Here is a 20,965-nt window from a genome sequence, read left to right on the forward strand (position 1 = left end):
GTTTGAGTTGGTCATCTTCTAGACCTTCATCAGTGGTCACAGGATGCTGCCCACGGGGCGCTGTTGGCTGGATGTCTTTGGTTGGTGGACTATTCTCAGTCCAGCAGTGACAGTGAGGTGTTTAAAAACTCCATCAGCGCTGCTGTGTCTGATCCACTCATACCAGCACAACACACACTAACACCACCACCATGTTAGTGTCACTGCAGTGCTAAGAATGACCCACCACCCAAATAATACCTGCTCTGTAGTGGTCCTGTGGGGGTCCTGACCATTGAAGAACAGCATGAAAGGGGGCTAACAAAGCATGCAGAGAAACAGATGGACTACAGTCAGTAATTGTAGAACTACAAAGTGCTTCTATATGGTAAGTGGAGCTGATAAAATGGACAGTGAGTGTAGAAACCAGGAGGTGGTTTTAATGTTATGGCTGATCGGTGTATAGTGTCTCATTAGTGGCACTGTTCATAAATTGAGCATTGTGTTAAACTGGCTGACACAAGGAATATGTGATCATGCTTAAAAATGTTTTGAATCTGTATGTCTGGCTATTGAGAAAATGTGCTAGTGCCAGACAAAATCAATAAAAATCACAGATGCAAAATAAAAGTAATATTTAGGAAGTACTGATTTTTTTTTGCAAGACAGGCAAGCTATTGTACAGTTTGTACAATGTGTTAGAAAGAAAACCCTACATTGTTTACGCATTTTTATTACCAAATGCTTTTAAAACTAGACAAAAATCTAGAAAGCATTTCTTTTATTTAAACACTTTTACAAATATACTCTACCATCTTATCTCCATAATGACCCAACAGTTTCAGATGACCTGGACCTACACATGCATCCCATGAGCAATGCAGTCTGCTGGCTCAAATATCCATTACATGCCCAAGCAAGAGCTTTTTTTCCTCTTTTAAATGAGTTTAAATCGATTAGCTCCTGTAATAGAATCGTGACTCGCATGTCTCCCCCAACACCCCTCATTACATGAGAAGATTTAAAAGAATGGGTGGAATATAAAAAACAATTTTCTTTCCTAGAGGATAACATACAAATATAATGTTATTTCAAAGACAAAGATGCATTGGTGAGCTTCCCTTTTGACAGAATTCAGTATTTAATAAAGCAAATGGGTTAGTGGACCACGTCCTTAGCCTGTGCCAGTCATATTGATAAAACGTCCAGGCTTCCAGACAAGGTCCTTTGCCTAGCAGAAATGTATTCTGACATTCAGTTATCATAGTACAATGACGTGACCAAATGTATAGGTTGCTGTATAATTTATATGAACTTATAATGGGCATTTATTACAATTGTTACTATGTAATTGACCATTTGTCTAACATAAGACATAATATTGACAGAATGCATTAAAATCTACTTTAACCTGTAATAAATTAATAATAAGTTAAAAAATTAAAAACAATATTAAACATTTTACCTTATTAACTTTATCGTTTAGTAAATACTTTATTTGCCCATTGCAAATTTTATGCCTGATGTTTACTTATATATTACAACCTCAGATCAGAAAAAGTTGGGACAGTATGGAAAATGCAAGTAATAAAAAACACAGAGTTTCTTACATTTACTTTGACTTTTATTTGATTGCAGACAGGATGAACCTGAGATATTTCATGTTTTGTCTGGTCAACTTTATTTATTAATAAACATCCATTCCTGCATTTCAGGCCTGCAACACATTCCAAAAAAAGTTGGGACAGTAAAGCATTTACCACTTTATAATGTTGCCATTCCTTTTCACCACACTTAAAAGACGTTTTGGCACTGAGGAGACCAAGTGATTTAGTGTTTCAGCTTTTATTTTGTCCCATTCTTCCTGCAAACACGTCTTAAGATGTGCAACATTTTTTGTTTCAAAATTCTCCACACATTCTCTATTGGGGACAGGTCAGGACTGCAGGCAGGCAGACCAGTCCAGTACCAGTACCCTCTTCTAGCGCAGCCATGCCTTTGTAATGTGTGCAGCATGTGGTTTTGCATTGTCTTGTTGAAAAATGCATGGAGGTCCCTGGAAAAGATGACGTCTTGAAGGCAGCATATGAAGCTCTAAGATCTCAATGTACTTTTCTGAATTAATGCTGCCATCACAGAACTGTAAATGACCTTTGCCAAGGGCACTGACACAGCCCCATACCATGACAGACCCTGGCTTTTAGACTTGTTGCTGATAACATTCTGGATGGTCCTTTTCGTTTTTGGTCCGGAGCACAGTGTGTCAATTTTTCCAAAAAAACCTGGAATGCTGATTCATTTGACCACAATACACGTTTCAACTGTGTGATGATCCATCCTAGATGCCTCAGAGCCCAGATAAGTCGATGCCGCTTCTGAACATGGTTAACATAAGGCTTCTTTTTTGCCCAGTAAAATTAGAAGTGGCATTTGTGCATGTAACTCTGTATTGTAGTGCTTGACAAAAGTTTGCCAAAGTAATCCCTCACCCATGTGGTTATATCAGCTATTGTTGAGTGGCGGTTCATGATGCAGTGTCGTCTGAGGGATCAAAGATCACGGGCGTTCAGCTTGTGCTTGAGCCCTTGGCCTTTACTGAAATTCCTCCCGATTCTTTCAATGGTTTAATGATATTATGCACTGTAGAGGGAGAAATATGCAATATCCCTTCCAATCTTGCTTTGAGGTACATTGTTTTTAAAAATTTCAATAATTTTCTCACACATTTGTTGACAAACTGGAGATCCTCTGGCTATCATTGCTCATAAAAGACTCTTTCCTGGATGCTGCTTTTGTACCAAACCATAATTACAATCACCTGTTGACATCACCTGTTTGGAATCACATCATTATTTAGTTTTTTCACCTCATTACTAGCCATAAATTGCCCCCGTCCCAACTTTTTTTGGAATGTGTTGCAGGCCTGAAATGCAGGAATGGAGGTATATTAACAAATGAAATGAAGTTGAGCAGATAAAACATAAATTATCTCAGGTTCAAACTGTCTGCAATCAAATAAGTCAAAGTAAATGTAAGGAACACTGCATTTTTATTTTACTTGCATTTTCCATACTGTCCCAACTTTTTCTGATTTGGGGTTGTACATAGCCCTTCTTTTAAAGACGAATCTTGTTTAGAAAGTCAGTCTCTGCATTTTCTATGATGGCTGAAAACAGCACATCTGAATACATCAATCTTTACCATAGAGTGTTTTGACCAGCTTCATTTCTCTGTGGTTTGAGAGCTGTAATGCCATAAGGAGAGTGGTAAGGACAACGGAAGGAATCATTGGGACTACTCTCCCACCTATTGAGTACTTGGCCAGAAAACACCACCTCTTAAGAGCTACCAGTATCAGGAAAGACTCCACCCACCCCTGTCACTACCTGTTTTTCCTCTTATCCTCAGATAAGAGATACCGCAGTGGTACTTGCGGTGCAGTACTGTAAAGCTCTTTAAGAGCTTCAAGCCAAACGTCATCAGGCTCTTAAATACAGTGTAACATGAGCAATATCTGTGATAACTTGAATCCTAAATAGTTAATAACTGAATTTGTGTGCAATATTGTGTTAGTTGTTATAGTATTGTATGTATTCATATAATTTATGTTTATAATTTATTCTATATTCATTCTCATAATTCATTCATTGTCTGTTTTACCACTACTAGCTGATTCAGGGTTGCAGTGGGTACAATTCAATGGGCAAATTTGAGGAACCACCCTGGACAGGTCTCCAGTCCATCACAGGGCAAACACACACACACACAAACACCTAGGGCAATTTAGTATCGCCAGTTAACCTGACCGCATGTCTTTGGGAGAAAACCAGAGCACATTTTATATATTCTTTATGCATTTTCTCCTTTTTTCTGCCTTTTTAGTGCGTCCAGTTGCCCGATTGCGTCATGCTTCCTCTCCACCAATGCCGATCCCTGCTCTGAGTGAGGAGAACGACGCTAACCCACACCCCCTCCGACACGTGGGCAGCATGCCTTATGCATCTTATCAGCTACACTTTGACGAGTGCAGTGCAGCTCAGCATTGTGTATGGAAAGACACACCCAGTCATGAGAGAGAGACCCCATCCGGCTCAATTGTTGTTCATGTGGCTGCTCAGCCTTAGCCGGCAGGCAGAGCTGAGATTCGATACGACAGTAAAGAAATCTTAAATCCTAAATCAAATCTTTTAAGCCCACAAGATGACAATTAGCTGCTTATAGACACTGGAGTGGCTGCTTGATAGTGGTGTGGCTGGACTCCCTTAAATTTTCTTTGCTAAGCCATCTCTGTATCATAGACCACCTTTGTACTTTTAACTTGCTTGTGTTCATTGATATGGATTCTGATCTGGGATTTGACACATTTATGCATGTAACAGACACTTTTTTCACAAATTGAAAAAATACAATACAAGCAACTGGTTAAGGGCCTTGCACAGGGGCCCCAACAGTGACAACTCGGTGGTGGTGGCTGTTAAACCAACAACCGATTAATAATCCACTACCTTAACTGCTGAATTAATACTGTATTTTATTCAATTACAGTGAAACCTTGTAACTCAACGTCCTTTGTCGAGAAATTTGTACCCTAAAACTCAACGTTTCCCTTAAACTCAATGGAGTTTACTCAACGTTTTTTTTTAATTAATTTTTGTATTTAATTATTTATTTGTTTATTGTATTTATTACATTTCAAATTAACAATAAACAGTCGCTTTGTTCAGCGCTCGGCTTGATCGGTGTGGTAAAACGTCATCAAAGTGCGAATATGAGACGAAACTGCATTTGTGAGGAATAACCGTCAAATCTGTGTTTAGCTGGATTTATCTCCTGTTTCACTTTTAAACTTGTGTTACAGCTCGAGGTTCAGAAAAATTGTAAGAATTAGCTTTTCTAAAACGCTTATTGTTAAAAAAAGCTTAATGTGGTTTGATGTATTAAAAGAATGACATCGTATTAGTTTCAGTGTATACGTGTCAAAAACAACCCCATTATTTTACATTAACCTAAAATATATGCAGTTTTACGGAACCACAGAACGCATGAACAGGTTTCCCATACACCTTCAAACTCAATGCTTTTTAAACTCAAAATTAGTCCCAGAACCAATTGATGTTGAGTTTCAAAGTCCCACTGTATGTCTTTTCTGTCACCCTATCACCAATCCAATGTATGCATAGACTATTGTCCCAGAGATGTTCTTATAAACTTGAGATGTTTTTATATCTGTGGTTCTCATACTTTGTAAACCAATTACCAGCCCTGATCAATCCAAACCCTCCTAGTACCACCCTCCCAGTACCAGGAAATTGAATGTGTCAAACATGTATACACTGGCCAGTTTCAATTTTAGTGATCTTGCTAAAATTAAGTGCTGTCTGTGCTGAAATTAACCTCAGATTGACACCTGAGGTTACATTAACATCAGATTGCATAGGATTTTTTCTTGCCAGCAAAAGTGTTAAATGTCTGAAAAGTGTGACTTTGACTAGCTTATACATTTTACTGATTAATTTTTATTTTACTGAATGCAGAATATTTTTAGAATCACAGTCAGGCTTTATTGACTAAGTATGCTCACACATACAATGAACTGTAATGGACGTGGTGATGACAGACTCTATGATGGCAGTGTAGAACTGCACCATGGGCTCCTGGGCCATGGTGAACTTCCTCAGTTGGTGCAGGAAGTACATCCCTTTCCAAGGTTATCAGAGCTTCAGGCAACCCTGGCAGTACTAACACCTGTTTTATATGCAAGCAATGTTTTTCACTTTGGTGCTTCTTAATAAGGACAATTTTAATCTAGTTGTTTTTATAGTCATATACACTGTCGAGTCACATTATCATGACCACTTCCTACTTTTGACGGCTGTGGCAGCGTTATGGTCTGGGGAATGTTTACATGGCATTCTCGGGGTCCATGCATCCATGTGGATGTGGAAGGCACTCTCAACCGACATGCTGATTGTCTTCCCTGGGGTGGATGTACTCCTCCAGCAAGACAATGCAACATGTTGGAAGTGCATGACCAAGACTTCCATGTACTACCCTGGTCCCCCAATTGAACCCAATTGAGCATCTGTGGGACCACCTCGATTGTCATGTTTGCTCCATGGATACCCACGCACCCTCTAGCAGCAGTGGGATGCACTGCTGTCAGCATGGCTCCAGATACGTGTGACAACCTACCAGGACCTTACTGAGTCACTCCCAGCCCGTCTAGCTGCTGTCCGTGCTGCACACGGCGGTTACTCTGGATATTAGCTGGTAGTGACAGTGTATAAATGAAGACAATGGCAATTTTGTAAGTTCTTTGCTGTTACCCCTGAGTTTTTTAGTCATAGTATTGCAGGTTGTGCCAGTCATACCGCCAACTTTTGCAGTGCACTGCAACTTTTGCAGTGCAGTGCATTTTTACAGCAGATTCAGGTTTACAGTGTTGCAAGAATACTAAATGTCCTCTTTTTGTAGACTCCTAATTTTTTATTGCTTTATAAACAAGCAGCATTTAATTCTTCTAATGCAGAAATTGTGTAACTAAACAATCACACTAGATATATTGCTGTTATAGTTATTAATTACATTATATATATATCATATTCAAATCTATAAAAAAAGTAATTTCAACCCCTTTCTCTCTTTTTACCACAGGACCCAAAACTCGCTGTCCTCCTTTACGAGGGCATGCAAGTCCCTGCCTGGATTGGACTTGGTGGTTGCTGTGAAGTCTGCCTTGCTCATCTGAGCCAGCTAAAGCAGGAGGCGATCCATAGTATTCTAACCCAAAACCGGACCATCTGGCCCAATTCTCCCCCTGCCAATGTCTCAGCTGGCCATCCTGCCTCAGGCACTCACACTTTGCCCAAAACCCTCGGCTCCAGTTCTCCAAACCTCAATAACCGTCGGAGGTCCAGCAATTTGAGGACGGAAAGCTGGGTCAGAGAACAGGCACGTTTAGAGGCCCTGTGGACTGCAAATAATGGAGTCTCTACATTTGATGACACAGTAGGCATACTGTTTGAATTCTTGGGAAATGTCAAGAATAAAACCTAAATTTAAAATAGTTACATTAATATTTGATTAATACTTTTAATGAATAATTACATTTATATATAAATAATCAGTTATTCACTAATCATTAAATTGCAGCACTGTATATATTTTCATAGTACATCTGATATAAAAATGCATCCACAAAAGGACAAATTGTAAAAACATTGTAATTGTATTTTAAGTATTTACACAATGTAGACCAATGGGAGAACTTAAATTGTTATAACAAGGTTATGTACTGTAAAAAAAGAAATTACTTACACCAATCAGCCTGCTTTCACCCTGTTCTTCAATGGTCAGGACCTCCACAGGACCACTACAGAGTAGGTTTTATTTAAATGATGCGTCATTCTTAGCACTGCAGTAACCACTGATGAAGGTCTAGAAGATGAGCAAACAAACAGCAGCAATAGATGAGCGATCGTCTCTGACTTTACATCTACAAGGTGGACCAACTAGGTAGGAGTGTCTAATAGAGTGGAAAGTGAGTGGACACAGTATTTAAAAACTTCAGCAGCACTGCTGTGTCTGATTCACTCATACCAGCACAACACACACTAACACACCACCACCATGTTACTGTCAATGTAGTGCTGAGAATGATCCACCACCTAAATAATACCTGCTCTGTGGTGGTCCTGTGGGGTCCTGACCACTGAAGAACTACAAAGTGCTCCTATATGGTAAGTGGAGCTGATAAAATGGACAGTGTGTAGAAACAAGGAGGTGGTTTTAATTATATGGCTGATCGGTGTATTTCAGAACAGAAGCAAATCATTGTTAATGTCACAGATGACAGTAATAATACATCTAAACATTAATATAAGCAGTATGTGTAAAGAAACATTTACTGAGCTATGTGGAAACCCAATTGAAAAAAACCAAGCAAACCATATTTGACAACAGCCATCCATTGCATTACTGCGAACCTGACATGAACAGCCAGTCTGCAGTAATCCATTATCTGGACTGTATGATGCAATCCCCCTGCAGTTCTTCATTACATGTCACATCGTTTTATGAGCGCCGTGAATGTTTCCAGACCATGTGAGTGTGTGATTCATCGCCTTTCTAATCAGTCTCAATTAGGTCCCAAGATGTAGCTAAGGGCTTTCCATAGTTAATGCAAAGTAGCGCTTGATTTATTCCTGTCATACAGTTGGCGGTCAAAAATAAGGACATGATCAATATCATGGTAATATTTAATGGCTAGTGAAAATTCATTCCCTGAAAGCAGCAGACTGTAAATAAAGAAGAAATGGAAATGCTTTCTACTGCAGTGCTGCATCATAAGCATAGACTGGATGTTGGGTGGATGGAAGACTTAGCTATAAAAGGGTGTGTGTGATTAAATCCTTATTCATGCCTTCTATTGATGGAGCCAGGAAAGTTGAGAGCAGACAGAGGTTGAAAGAAAGGAAAGTCGAGCTGAGGGAGTATCAGCATGAAGTACTGTCGACCTTAGCGGATCCATTGCAGTATCTTCTCCCAGATGACTCTGCAGCCATAGGTTCTCACCAGCAGTAATTGGCATTACAGCAATGCATTACTTGCCTTAGTAAGAAGAGGGCTTCCGTTTAGCATGACTGGAACTAAACGTCAGTGAAACATAAAGAAAATTAAGATTAAGAGTGCCTTATTATAGAGTTAATGTTCACCATTACCTTGTGCTAGACTACACACAGTCTATTTGTGAATTTACTCAAGCACTTCTGCAGAGACAGAATTAAGCTTAGAGGCTTCAGACTATGTCGGTAGCTTCAGGCAGCCATTCTGAACTTGAACGAGTTCATGACTAATGTAAATGTTTGAGTCATTCTCTACTTATTGTGTGCTCATGTTTTAGTTGACCTGCTTATTTTGAACATACACTGATCAGCCATAACATTAAATTTTATCAGCTCCACTTACCATATAGAAGCACTTTGTAGTTCTACATTTACTGACTGTAGTCCATCTGTTTTTTTTCTGCATGTTCTTCAATGGTCAGGACTCCCCCAGGACCACTACAGAGTAGGTATTATTTGGGTGGTGGATCATTCTCAGCACTGCAGTGACACTGACATGATGGTGGTGTGTTAGTGTGTGTTGTGCTGGTATGAGTGCATAAGACACAGCAGCACTGATGGAGTTCTTATAGTCCTGAGAATAGTCCACCAATCAAAAATATCCAGCCAACAGCGCCCCGTGGGCAGCGTCCTGTGACCACTGATGAAGGTCTAGAAGATGACCAACTCAAACAGCAGCAATAGATGAGCGATCGTCTTTGACTTTACATCTACAAGGTGGACCAACTAGGTAGGAGTGACTAATAGAGTGGACAGTGAGTGGACACGGTATTTAAAAACTCCAGCAGAGCTGCTGTGTCTGATCCACTCATACCAGCACAACACACACTAACACGCCACCACCATGTCATTGTAACTGCAGTGCTGAGAATGATCCACCACCTAAATAATACCTGCTCTGTGGTGGTCCTGTGGGGGTCCTGACCATTAAAAAAAGTTCAGAGTAAAAGCAGGTTAAAAAAGTATGTAGAGAAACAGATGGACTACAGTCAGTAATTGTAGAACTACAAAGTGCTTCTATATGGTAAGTTGAGCTGATAAAATGGAGAGTGAGTGTAGAAACAAGGAGGTGGTTTTAATGTTATGGCTGCTCAGTGTAAATACAGTGGGGTCAAAAAGTATTTAGTCAGCCACTGATTGTGCAAGTTCTCCTACTTAGAAAGATGAGAGAGGTCTGTTATTTTCATCATAGGTACACTTCAACTATGAGAGACAAAATGAGGGAAAAAAATCCAGGAAATCGCATTGTAGGATTTTAAAAGAATTTTTTTGTAAATTATGGTGGAAAATAAGTATTTGGTCAATAACAAAAGTTCAACTCAATACTTTGTAACATAACCTTTGTTGGCAATGACAGAGGTCAAACGTTTTCTGTAAGTCTTCACCAGGTTTGCACACACTGTAGCTGGTATTTTGGCCCATTCCTCCATGCAGATCTCCTCTAGAGCAGTGGTGTTTTGGGGCTGTCGCTGGGCAACACGGACTCCACAAATTTTCTCTGGGGTTGAGGTCTGGAGACTGGCTAGGCCACTCCAGGACCTTGAAATGCTTTTTACGGAGCCACTCCTTCGTTGCCCGAGCGGTGTGTTTGGGATCACTGTCATGCTGGAAGACCCAGCCACGTTCCATCTTCAATGCTCTCACTGATGGAAGGAGGTTTTGGCTTAAAATCTCACGATACATGGCCCCGTTCATTCTTCCCTTAACACGGATCAGTCGTCCTGTCCCCTTTGCAGAAAAACAGCCCCAAAGCATGATGTTTCCACCCCCATGCTTTACAGTAGGTATGGTGTGCAACTCTGCTGTGCATTCTTCTTCCTCCAAACACGACGAGTTGAGTTTTTACCAAAAAGTTCCATTTTGGTTTCATCTGACCACATGATATTCTCCCAATCCTCTTCTGGATCATCCATATGCTCTCTGGCAAACTTCAGACGGGCCTGGACATGTACTGGCTTAAGCAGGGGGACACGCCTGGCACTGCAGGATTTGAGTCCCTCTTGGCATAGTGTGTTACTGATGGTCCCTTTGTTACTTTGGTCCCAGCTCTCTGCAGGTCATTCATCAGGTCCCTCCTGTGTAGTTCTGGGATTTTTGCTTACAGTTCTCATGATTATTTTGACCCCACGGGATCAAGGGAGATTATCAATGGTCTTGTATGTCTTCCATTTTCTTACAATTGCTCCCACAGTTGATTTATTCACACCAACCTGCTTGCCTATTGTAGATTCACTCTTCCCAGCCTGGTGCAGGTCTACAATTTTCTTCCTGGTGTCCTTCGACAGCTCTTTGGTCTTGGCCATGGTTGAGTTTGGAGTCTGACTGTTTGAGGCTGTGGACAGGTGTCTTTTATACAGATAACGAGGTCAAACAGGTACCATTAATACAGGTAACGAGTGAAGGACAGAAGAGCTTCTTAAAGAAGAAGTTACAGGTCTGTGAGAGCCAGAAATCTTGCTTGTTTGTTATTGACCAAATACTTATTTTCCACCATAATTTACAAAAAAATTCTTTAAAAATCCTACAATGTGATTTCCTGGATTTTTTTTTCTCATTTTGTCTCTCATAGTTGAAGTGTACCTATGATGAAAATTACAGACCTCTCTCATCTTTCTAAGTAGGAGAACTTGCACAATCAGTGGCTGACTAAATACTTTTTGGCCCCACTGTAAGTATTTCCTTGAAATAAGAAATATAGTGATCAAGCTTCTGTATATTAGCTTGTATAAAATATGACTAATTTGGCCTACTGGATTTCTGTAAAACTTTAATTAACTAAGACTTATTTTTTCAGTTTTATTAACCATGGTCAGGACTGCAATGGGACTGTTTCACGAAGAAACAGTGGGTACCGGGAATATACCATGAACAACGTGGCAAATACCATTAGCAAAGTGGCAATCATTGCAGGCCGATCTTCCCATTCATTTGTTTACATTTACATTTAAGGGGAATTTTAGAGCTGCCAGATTACAAGAACATGCTAAAACTCTGAACAAGCCAGAGGCAAGGCTACACTATTATTGCCAGGACTCATGTTGCTATGCAGCACAGACTGTACCGGTTGCCCCATCATTCCATTCACCATTGTCATTTAATTTTCATATTCTACCACAGCTTTATCCAGGTCAGGGTCACTGTGGGTCTGGCTTTCCCGGATTTACTGAGCGCAATGCACTAACACATCCTGAACAGAACGCCAATCCATCATGGCGCCTCGGCCGTCAACCCCAGACATAGCCAATTATATTTGTATGTGGGTACCCAGCGGTAATTGTCTAGCGTAAATTATCACTTCACTGGTAGGTTGACATTATGATGCACTGTGATAAAAAAGTATAAATACACATCAATCCTTGATTATTTACAGGTGGATGAAATAGCAAAAAATATTTATTCATGTAAAAGTACCATTACTTCAAAAGCCTACAAGGATTATAAGCAATCTCGAGAGTTATTAAAACAGAAAGTAGCTAAAAATATCATTAAGAAAGATGATGACCACTGAGCAAGTTTACCAGATGGCCAGAACAGAAAAGTAGCTACTGAACCACATTAAGTCCCACAAGTTATGTTACTTTGGGCATGTGATAAGGCCTCCACATGACAACATTAAAAGCAGTGTTATGACAGGATTTAAGGCAGTGGAAGGACTCAGAACACAAGGAAGACCAAGAAAAAGCTGTATTGACAACATCATGACATGGATTGCATTATCAGGGGCTAGTCTGCTACAAGCTTGAGAAAGCTGCCCCATCTGTACAGCCAACCATTGCAAAGCAATGACGGCATAGCGACTTGATGTGGGATAGAAATTTTACAATTCAATACAATGCAGCATAAAATTAGTTGTGTCTACTCTACGTGTTTCTTTTGATTTTTACAAAGTGCTTGCCATCTAAAACAAAAAAAATGAACACACCAATGAAACAATACACCATCAACACCATTTTCTCCCAGTTTAGCGTAGTCAATTTGTCTTTCGCTGCTGGGGGATCCCTGATTTTTTGCAGTTGAGGAGGGTATATTGCTGCTCACGCCTCCTCCGACCCGCGCGCAGCCCTTAACGGAACCCTTTTCCACTTATGCACTCTGCACAGACACCTCTCTATCTGCCAATCAGGGTCCTTACACAGCGTTTGAAGACCCCGCCCACATATTCCGGTCATCCCTCCCTGCAGGCACTGCCAATTATGCCCGCTAGATGGTGCCCAGCCGACCAGTGGCAACGCCGATGCAATATGTGGTGTGCTAGCAGAATATCCCGCTGCGCCACCTGGGCACCATTTATCTATTTTGTATGTTTCCTAAAGGTAGGTGGGCAGCATTGTGTCACTGCTGGTAAACTGCTGCACAGCAACATGGATCCTGTGGACCTGAGTTTGATTCTTGCTTTTAGTCACTGCCTGTAAAGATTTTTGGATGTTCTCCTTGTTTGGGTTTTCTTTGGGTACTTTGATTTCCCTTCACTATACAAAAATCCAAAAGGTACAAAGCTATTGTAAATTGTTCCAAGCTGTGAGTCAGTACATTTTCATTTACATTGTCTAAGCCATTGAGGGTTAGTGGTGGGGCTTGAACCAGCGACCAATGGATTACTAGTCCAGTACCTTAACCACTAGGCTGCCTTTAGTAAATGAATGTGTGGGTGTGTGTTGCTCAGGGATGGTCTGGTACCCTATTCCAGTGCCCTATTCCTTATCCCAGTGCTTACCATAGCAACCCTATTTTTAATTACATGAAGAACCAGTGAACCAGGTTACACATTATGATTTTATTCCTTTAAATGTAATCTTGTAAACAAAGGTTTGGGGGTAAGTGAAGAAAAACATCTTCTACAATGTACCGTGATTGTAGCAATGTAGAAAAACAAAAGGCCTGCCTTGGCTATAAAAGTGCTCGGGGTGGGCTATACTGTTTAAGGTGATCAGCAAGATATTCTGGGGGAAAGCTTCATTTGGACATACAGTATGTAGTGTGGTGCCTAAATGTTTGCTTCCTTATACAGTCAAGGCATAATGAGTTCCCTGCACTACTAAGCAAACCCAATTATCTGAATAAATGCCAACTCTTCCTTCCAGTACTTATAACACTCCCATCAGATATTCCACAGATAAACCACTTAGGACGGTAAACGTCTGAAGAAGGACTTTATTTAATGCAGAACCCAACAGGTAGCTGATAACGAATAAGACTGAGGAGTAATATGACCTGACATTCCTTTCCTGGTCAGGATATGAGCTGCTGCATTCTAACCCAACTAAAGGTTATTTAAAGCTACAAGGCAGCCAGCCAGCAACACATTACAGTAACACCTTGTAGAGCTGTTAAAAGCATGTACTAGTTTCTCTGCATAATGTGTGGATAGCATATATCTTATATTTGCTCTCACTCACTCACTCACTCACTCACTTTCTTAACCGCTTATATATTAGGGTTGCATGGGGGGGGGGGGGGTGTTAGTGGGGTTGCTGGAGCGTACCCCAGCTTTTCAATGGACGCAAGGCACACAGTAACACCCTGGACGGGGCGCCAGTCCATTGCCGGACAGACACACATACACCCACACACACACATACACACACTCATCCACCTATAGGGCAATTCAGTGTCTCCAATTGACCGGACTGCATGTTTTCGGACAATGGGAGGAAACCGGAGCACCTGGAGGAAACTCACACAGACACGTGGAGAACATGCAAACTCCACACAGAAAGGACCTGGACTGCCCCGCCTGGGGAACGAACCCAGGACCTTCTTGCTGTGAGACAACACTGCTACCCACCGTGCCGTCCCTTAAATTTGCTGTGTTAGTTAAATAATAATTATTATTAATGCTTAGAAATCTAAGGGAAACACAAACATGTGATCTTTTCTAGGCAAACTATCCAACCTTAGTACCCAACTTTGTTTTATTAGCAAAATAGTGTACTTTCAGCCCAAAATACTGAATAAAATTACTTCTCTGCTTTCCTGCAGGTATCTCAGGATTTATCAGATATGAAGGAAGATGACAAGTCCACAGTTCTCTGTAACTTCAGCGGCCCTCTACCATTTAATACCTCCAAAGTCTCTGCTATGCTACCTGCTGGGTTCTCATTCATTGTCAGGTAATATATAAACAACTATAAATTTTATTTTAGACAAAATTACAGTAATGGTAATTAGATATACACAGACCAGGCATAACATTATGACCACTGACAGGTGAAGTGAATAACACTGATTATCTCGTCTTCATGGCACCTCTTAGTGAGTGGGATATATTAGACAGCAAGTGAACATTTTATCCTCAAGTAAATGTGTTAGAAGCAGGAAAAATGTGGTCAGTATCTATCAAAAGTGGTCCAAGGAAGGAATAGTGGTAAACCGGCGACAGGGTGATGGGCAGCCAAGGCTCATTGATGCACGTGGGGAGCGAAGGCTGGCCCCTCCCACCCTATCTTTTAATGATGGCTTCCACAAGGACCCTTTATATGGGTTGGATCAGGATTGGAACATTGTGCTCTGTTCCTTTGGGAGGGGGTACTGTAACGCCCCCACCTAGCATGCTCCTGGCAGGTGTAGGGGAGGTAGTTGAATGGATGGTGTGGTGTTTGTCTTTGAAATACTCTTCAAAGTATTACCAGCGTCTAATCAAACATGACCTGATACACCTGGGGAGAAAACACTTTAAAAAGAAAGCCTGGGACTCAGCTGGTTGTCTGACTGTTTGCTTTAGCTGGTTCTCTTGCTAACATTCTTCAGTGGACGATGGCATCGTTCGTTTCAAGATATTTAGGGGTGGCATGGCAGTGTCTTTTCTAAGTTTTCCTCTTTGTTTTCCCAGTAAGCACTTGGATTAAGTCCAAGGATTAAGTAGCTGGCGAAGTTGCACCCCAGTGCTCTTTTGTGTCCTTTCATGTTTTTTGTGTTTCCTTTACCTTTATATTTTCAAGTTCTTCAGGCTGCAGCTTTGGTTTTGTTCTATTTTGTGTATTTCTCAAGCTTTATTATTAGTTATATGTTCATTTATTTATTATTTTCCTGTCTTTGTTTTTGTGGCTTTTTAATGCATCTTTTCCAGTTTTGCTCCCAGTCTAGTCATATTCAATTACCTGATCACATTTTGCTACCTCTAATGGTTCTGACCTTCACTCTTGACCGAGAAGGGCTATGACTAACACATTCTACCTCCGACATGTGTGCAGTAGCCGACTGTTTCTTTTTCACCTGCACAAGGCGGGTTCATGCTGAGATCTGTATCATGCATGGATAGTCATGCACTGATCTATATTATCCCCCGTCTCTGTTCAGGCACCAGCAATCAGAGTCAGAGTCAGAGTCAGAGAGGTTTTATTGTCATTTCAGCTACATACAAGTACATATTGAAACGAAACAGCGTTCCTCTAGGATCACGGTGTAACACGGTACAAAAAGTGCAAGACAATACAAAACAGTGCAAATACAACAATAATACAAAAAATCCTATAATAAATAACTACAAAAGATATTCCTTATTATCCCTAATCTAAACAAGTAATTAGAACACAGGACTAAAGACAAGTGTTAATACATGATGGTGAATAGATGGTACAATGGTTCCTGAGGTAGTGACATGTTGTACATTAGCAGCGTAAAATTGGCAATGCAGATAAGGTGCCTAAAAAGTAAATATGGTGCAAAATACAAGTAAGGTGCAGAAATTATTGTGCATTTCCAGGAGGTGTGCAAAAATGCAAGTAACATAGTCAAAAATGCAAGTAACAGTCAATACAGTTCAGTGTGTGGCAGCAGAAAATGTCCGGAGGAAATTGTTACAGTACTGAGTTTAGGAGTCTGATTGCTTGTGGGATAAAACTGTTACACAGTCTGGTTGTGTTAGTCCGGATGCTGCGGTATCGTCTCCCAGACGGGAGCAGAGTAAAAAGTCCATGTGATGGATGGGTTGGATCGTCCACAATGCTGAGAGCTTTGCGGATGCAGCGGGTGTTAAAAATGTCCGTGAGAGATGGAAGAGCGACCCCGATGATCTTTTCAGCTGTCCTCACTACTCGCTGGAGAGTCTTACGGTCCGACGCAGTACAATTTCCGAACCAGACAGTGATGCAGCCGCTCAGGATGCTCTCGATTGTTCCTCTGTAGAACGTGGTGAGAATGGGGGGTGGCAGATGAGCTTTCCTCAGTCTTCTCAAAAAGTAGAGACGCTGCTGGGCTTTCTTGGTGATGGAACTGGTGTTAAGGGTCCAGGTGAGATTCTCCTCCAGATGAACACCGAGAAATTTGGTGCTCTTGACGATCTCAACAGATGAGCCGTCGATGTGCAGTGGGGAGTGGTCCCTTAGTGTCTTTCTAAAGTCAATGACCATCTCTTTGGTTTTATCCACGTTCAGAGACAGGTTGTTGACTTGGCACCAGTCCGTTAGATGTTGTACCTCCTCTCTGTACGCTGACTCATCGTTGTTGCTGATGAGTCCCACCACAGTTGTGTCGTCTGCAAACTTAACGATGGAATTCGTGCTGTGCATCGCTGTACAGTCGTGCGTAAGCAGAGTAAACAGCAGTGGACTGAGCACACAGCCTTGGGGAGCGCCGGTGCTCAGTGTGGTGGTGCTGGAGGTGGTCTTACCGATCCGGACGGACTGAGGTCTCTCAGTCAAGAAGTCCAGGATCCAGTTGCAGAGAGAGGTGTTCAGGCCCAGCGTGCTCAGCTTTCCAATTAGATGCTGAGGAATGATGGTGTTGAATGCTGAGCTAAAGTCTATAAACAGCATCCTGACGTAAGTGTTCTTTCTGTCCAGGTGTGTAGAAGCCAGGTGAAGTGTAGTGGATATGGCGTCGTCCGTTGAGCGGTTAGGACGGTACGCAAACTGCAGTGGGTCCATGGTGGGAGGCAGTAGTGTCTTAATATGCCTCATGACTAGTTTCTCGAAGCACTTCGTGATGATAGGCGTGAGTGCTACGGGACGATAGTCATTGAAGCATGACACAGATGACTTCTTTGGCACGGGTACGATGGTGGTCGTCTTGAGGCACGTTGGAACGATGGCGCTGCTCAGGGAGATGTTGAAGATGTCAGTGAATACATCTGCCAGCTGGTCTGCACATCCTTTGAGCACTCGGCCAGGAATGTTGTCTGGTCCAGAAGCCTTCCGTGGGTTGACTCTGTGCAGAGTTCTCCTCACGTCCGCTGTGGAGAGACGAAGCACCTGGTCGTCACAAGGTGGGATCGTCTTCCTCGCCAACATGTTGTTCTGCGCCTCGAACCGAGCGTAGAAGTCATTCAGTGCATCTGGAAGGGAGGCATCACTGTCACAGACGGGTGGAGTCGTCCTGTAGTTGGTGATGGCCTGGATGCCCTGCCACAAGCGCCGTGTGTCACCGCTGTTCTGGAAGTGGCTGTGGATGTTCTGGCCGTGTGCGCGCTTTGCTTCTCGGATCGCCCGGGACAGTCTGGCTCTCGCTGTTCTCAGAGCCGGCTGGTCACCTGCTTTAAAAGCGGAGTCTCGGGCCCTCAGCAGTGCACGCACCTCTGGATCAATCAGCCAGCAGGAATCCCCTCCAGCACTCCTACTCTTTAGCAAGCCAGTCGGTATAGGTGCCCGTCCTGTTGGTAGAGATTCTAATTTGCGAGTTTGAGATGTCAGCACTGGTGTGCTAGCTTGTTTTACAACTGCACCACCTGAGCACCCTGTTTTTGAACCACAGCATTGTTCTGCCTGGGTTAATACCCCTGTGATTGGGCTCAATCTTTAACATTGTGCATGCAGAGTTACACTCAGCACCTCTGTTACAATGTCTTCTTCTAGAAATCACAAGTGTAAAAAAAACCATGTTTTTCAGGGCTGTCCAGAAGTTAAACTTGACCTCAAGAAGGAGGAAGCAGGGCTCTGACAATGGTTCCTCGCGCTATCCAACCAACTTCAGTCGTCTGCTCCAAAAGGCCCCACCTTCCGTACCCTTAAATCTGTTACATACTCCCAAGGCCAAGGAACTATTAGATGCAGGAAAGGTACTTTGTCCTGGCTTTTTAATAATTCATAATGTTCTTAAAAATTACAGGAATATTCTTCAATGAGTCTGAAAAGATCACTTTAATTATTTAATCTGTATGTACTCTTTAGGGCCAAAAGTAAGTGGACTTCAGATTGTGAGCTTGTTAGAAATCTAATTGCAACACCATATGCATTCATTCAGCCTCCACTTCTTTGTTAATGCTTCCCACAAGATTTTGGAGTGTGTCTATGGACATTTGTGCCCATTCTGTAAAAAGACCAAGGTCAGGGATTGATAGTGAACAAGACGGCCTGGGCTGCAATCCATGTTTCAATTCATTTCCAAGGAACTCAATAGCTGTGGTCAGGGCTCAGTGCATGTCACTGCAGTCCTTTGACAGTTAACTTTTTAAACCATATATTTATGGTTTTTGCTTCATGAACAGAGACACAGTGGAACAAATTGTCACCACAAAATTGGCAGCAAGTTGATTTTTACACCAGCAATAGATGTGGCTGAGACATCTGAATGAATTATTTAGAATGGTGTCCACATACTTTCGTCCATGGAATGTATAATCCTACAATAATTTGGTACATATGATTTGGTTCTGTACTTCACTTTTCAAGTGCCTGAGAACCCTTAAATACACATTGCCTCTTATATAAAGTATACTTTAAATCTTTTAATGTCCTCCTATTTTTTTTTTTTACCAAATCCCTAGAGCAAGAAAATCAATTCAGTTTAATTGAAGCATATGCTGCCTTTATTTCTCCTAGTTCACACCAATAGAGGATCTTAAGTTTCACATTAGATAGCTTTCTCAGAGGCACCTGGTGGTGGACATGCACTCAGCCTGGCTCTCCGAGCAAATCTGGTAGAGCAAATGGACTTTTAAATAATTCATCTCTCATAAACGCAATTTGGATGGACACTCAAAAGACCAGGAAATAACGTCAGTCAATGAACAAGTCTATTCTATATCAGACGGAGTGTCAACTGGCTTACTAAAATGGTTATTCAATATGATTTTTGAGACAGGTGATCTCAGGGCCTAGTAATGGAAAATCAATTTTTATCATCACATACCCACTTACAAGACCAGGAACATTATCTCCCCAAAAATGAGTGACTCAGATTTAAATATAGACTATACATCCACCAAAGCTTTGTATTTGAGAGAGCTGTTACATAAAAGCATAGAAACTAACATTTTAGGTCTTGTACAGTACAGCAAAATGTATCTATTACTGTGTATTTGTTGCACTGCAGTTACTAACTCTTGTAGAAAGTTTTCCTTTAATTCCTTTAATTTTGCTTAATTAATTAACCTTTACATTCTATTGGTAAATCAGTTTAACTAATTTGAGGGACATAAACTCATTATTAAATCTGATATCAGTTCTTACAGAGCTCCAAAAATGAACAGGACAAAAATATTGGCCCATTTTTAAAATTTTAAGAAATAATTGGATTTTAATTATTTGATGCCTATTTATTTGATGCCTAATAATTTGATCATCACATGAAAATCTTCTTCCCCTTAAAGCTTCTCTGAGTGGTCCAAAAAGGTAGAAATCAGATGGCACTAAATCCGGATTATAAGCTCTCTCTCAGTCTCTTAGACATGACCAATTACTACTCCCCCCACCCTCACCATTTCCAACAAAAATATAAAAGTGCTGAAACTTTTTGAAGATCCCTCGTATATATTGAAAAAACAGCTCTCATTTGCCGAGACATGGACTCCACAGGACACTGTGTACTGTGATGCATTCACTTCATCACCACTAGCAAAATGATCTTCAGTTTGTGGTTTGTGATTTGAAGATGTGATTTGTCAGTTCTCCTGAATTCTCTCTTGAACATTTTCAATGTTTTCCCTAATCAACATTACTGTATTTTGTACAAGCCCAAATTAGAAAAAATTGGGACAGTATAAAAAATTCATACATTTTCTTTGACCTTTATTTCATTTAAGACAGTATGAACCCACAATATTTTATGTTTGGTCTGGTCAGCTTCATTTCATTTATTAATTTACAATTATTTCTGCATTTTAGGTCTGCAACACATTCCGTACAAGTTGGGACGGGGACAATTTAGGGCTAGTAATGAAGTAAATTCAACAGTGGTTTCTGACTTTGCCCTTTAGATTCCATGAATCTATTTACAATATTATGAACAGTAGATGGTGAAAGACTAAAGTATTTTTTTAACTGATTGGCAATTCTCTCCTTAGGGTTGGCTGAAAGTGGTGAGCTATGATGCATCACTGCTGACTGATTTTTTGGTGAATCCTTGTTTTATCCCCAATCATGATTCCCTGACTATTGTGGAACGCTATAAATTAAATATTCTATAAACATTTTACTCTTTTTCTGCCT

General features: G+C 41.1%; 1 protein-coding gene across 1 annotated transcript in view; it reads left to right on the forward strand.

Annotated features, from left to right (window-relative positions):
* The window catches only part of kif26bb (kinesin family member 26Bb), a 45,918-nt gene that overhangs the window by 7,456 nt on the left and 17,497 nt on the right, over window positions 1-20,965 (forward strand). Inside the window, exons 3-5 of the mRNA XM_063002482.1 lie at window positions 6,634-6,987; window positions 14,583-14,713; window positions 18,426-18,594. Coding sequence (XP_062858552.1) covers window positions 6,634-6,987; window positions 14,583-14,713; window positions 18,426-18,594 — 654 coding nt within the window. The remainder of the gene's footprint in view (window positions 1-6,633; window positions 6,988-14,582; window positions 14,714-18,425; window positions 18,595-20,965) is intronic.

This window comes from Trichomycterus rosablanca, chromosome 9, assembly GCF_030014385.1.
Source record: "Trichomycterus rosablanca isolate fTriRos1 chromosome 9, fTriRos1.hap1, whole genome shotgun sequence".
In the NCBI taxonomy this organism is placed as follows: domain Eukaryota; kingdom Metazoa; phylum Chordata; class Actinopteri; order Siluriformes; family Trichomycteridae; genus Trichomycterus; species Trichomycterus rosablanca.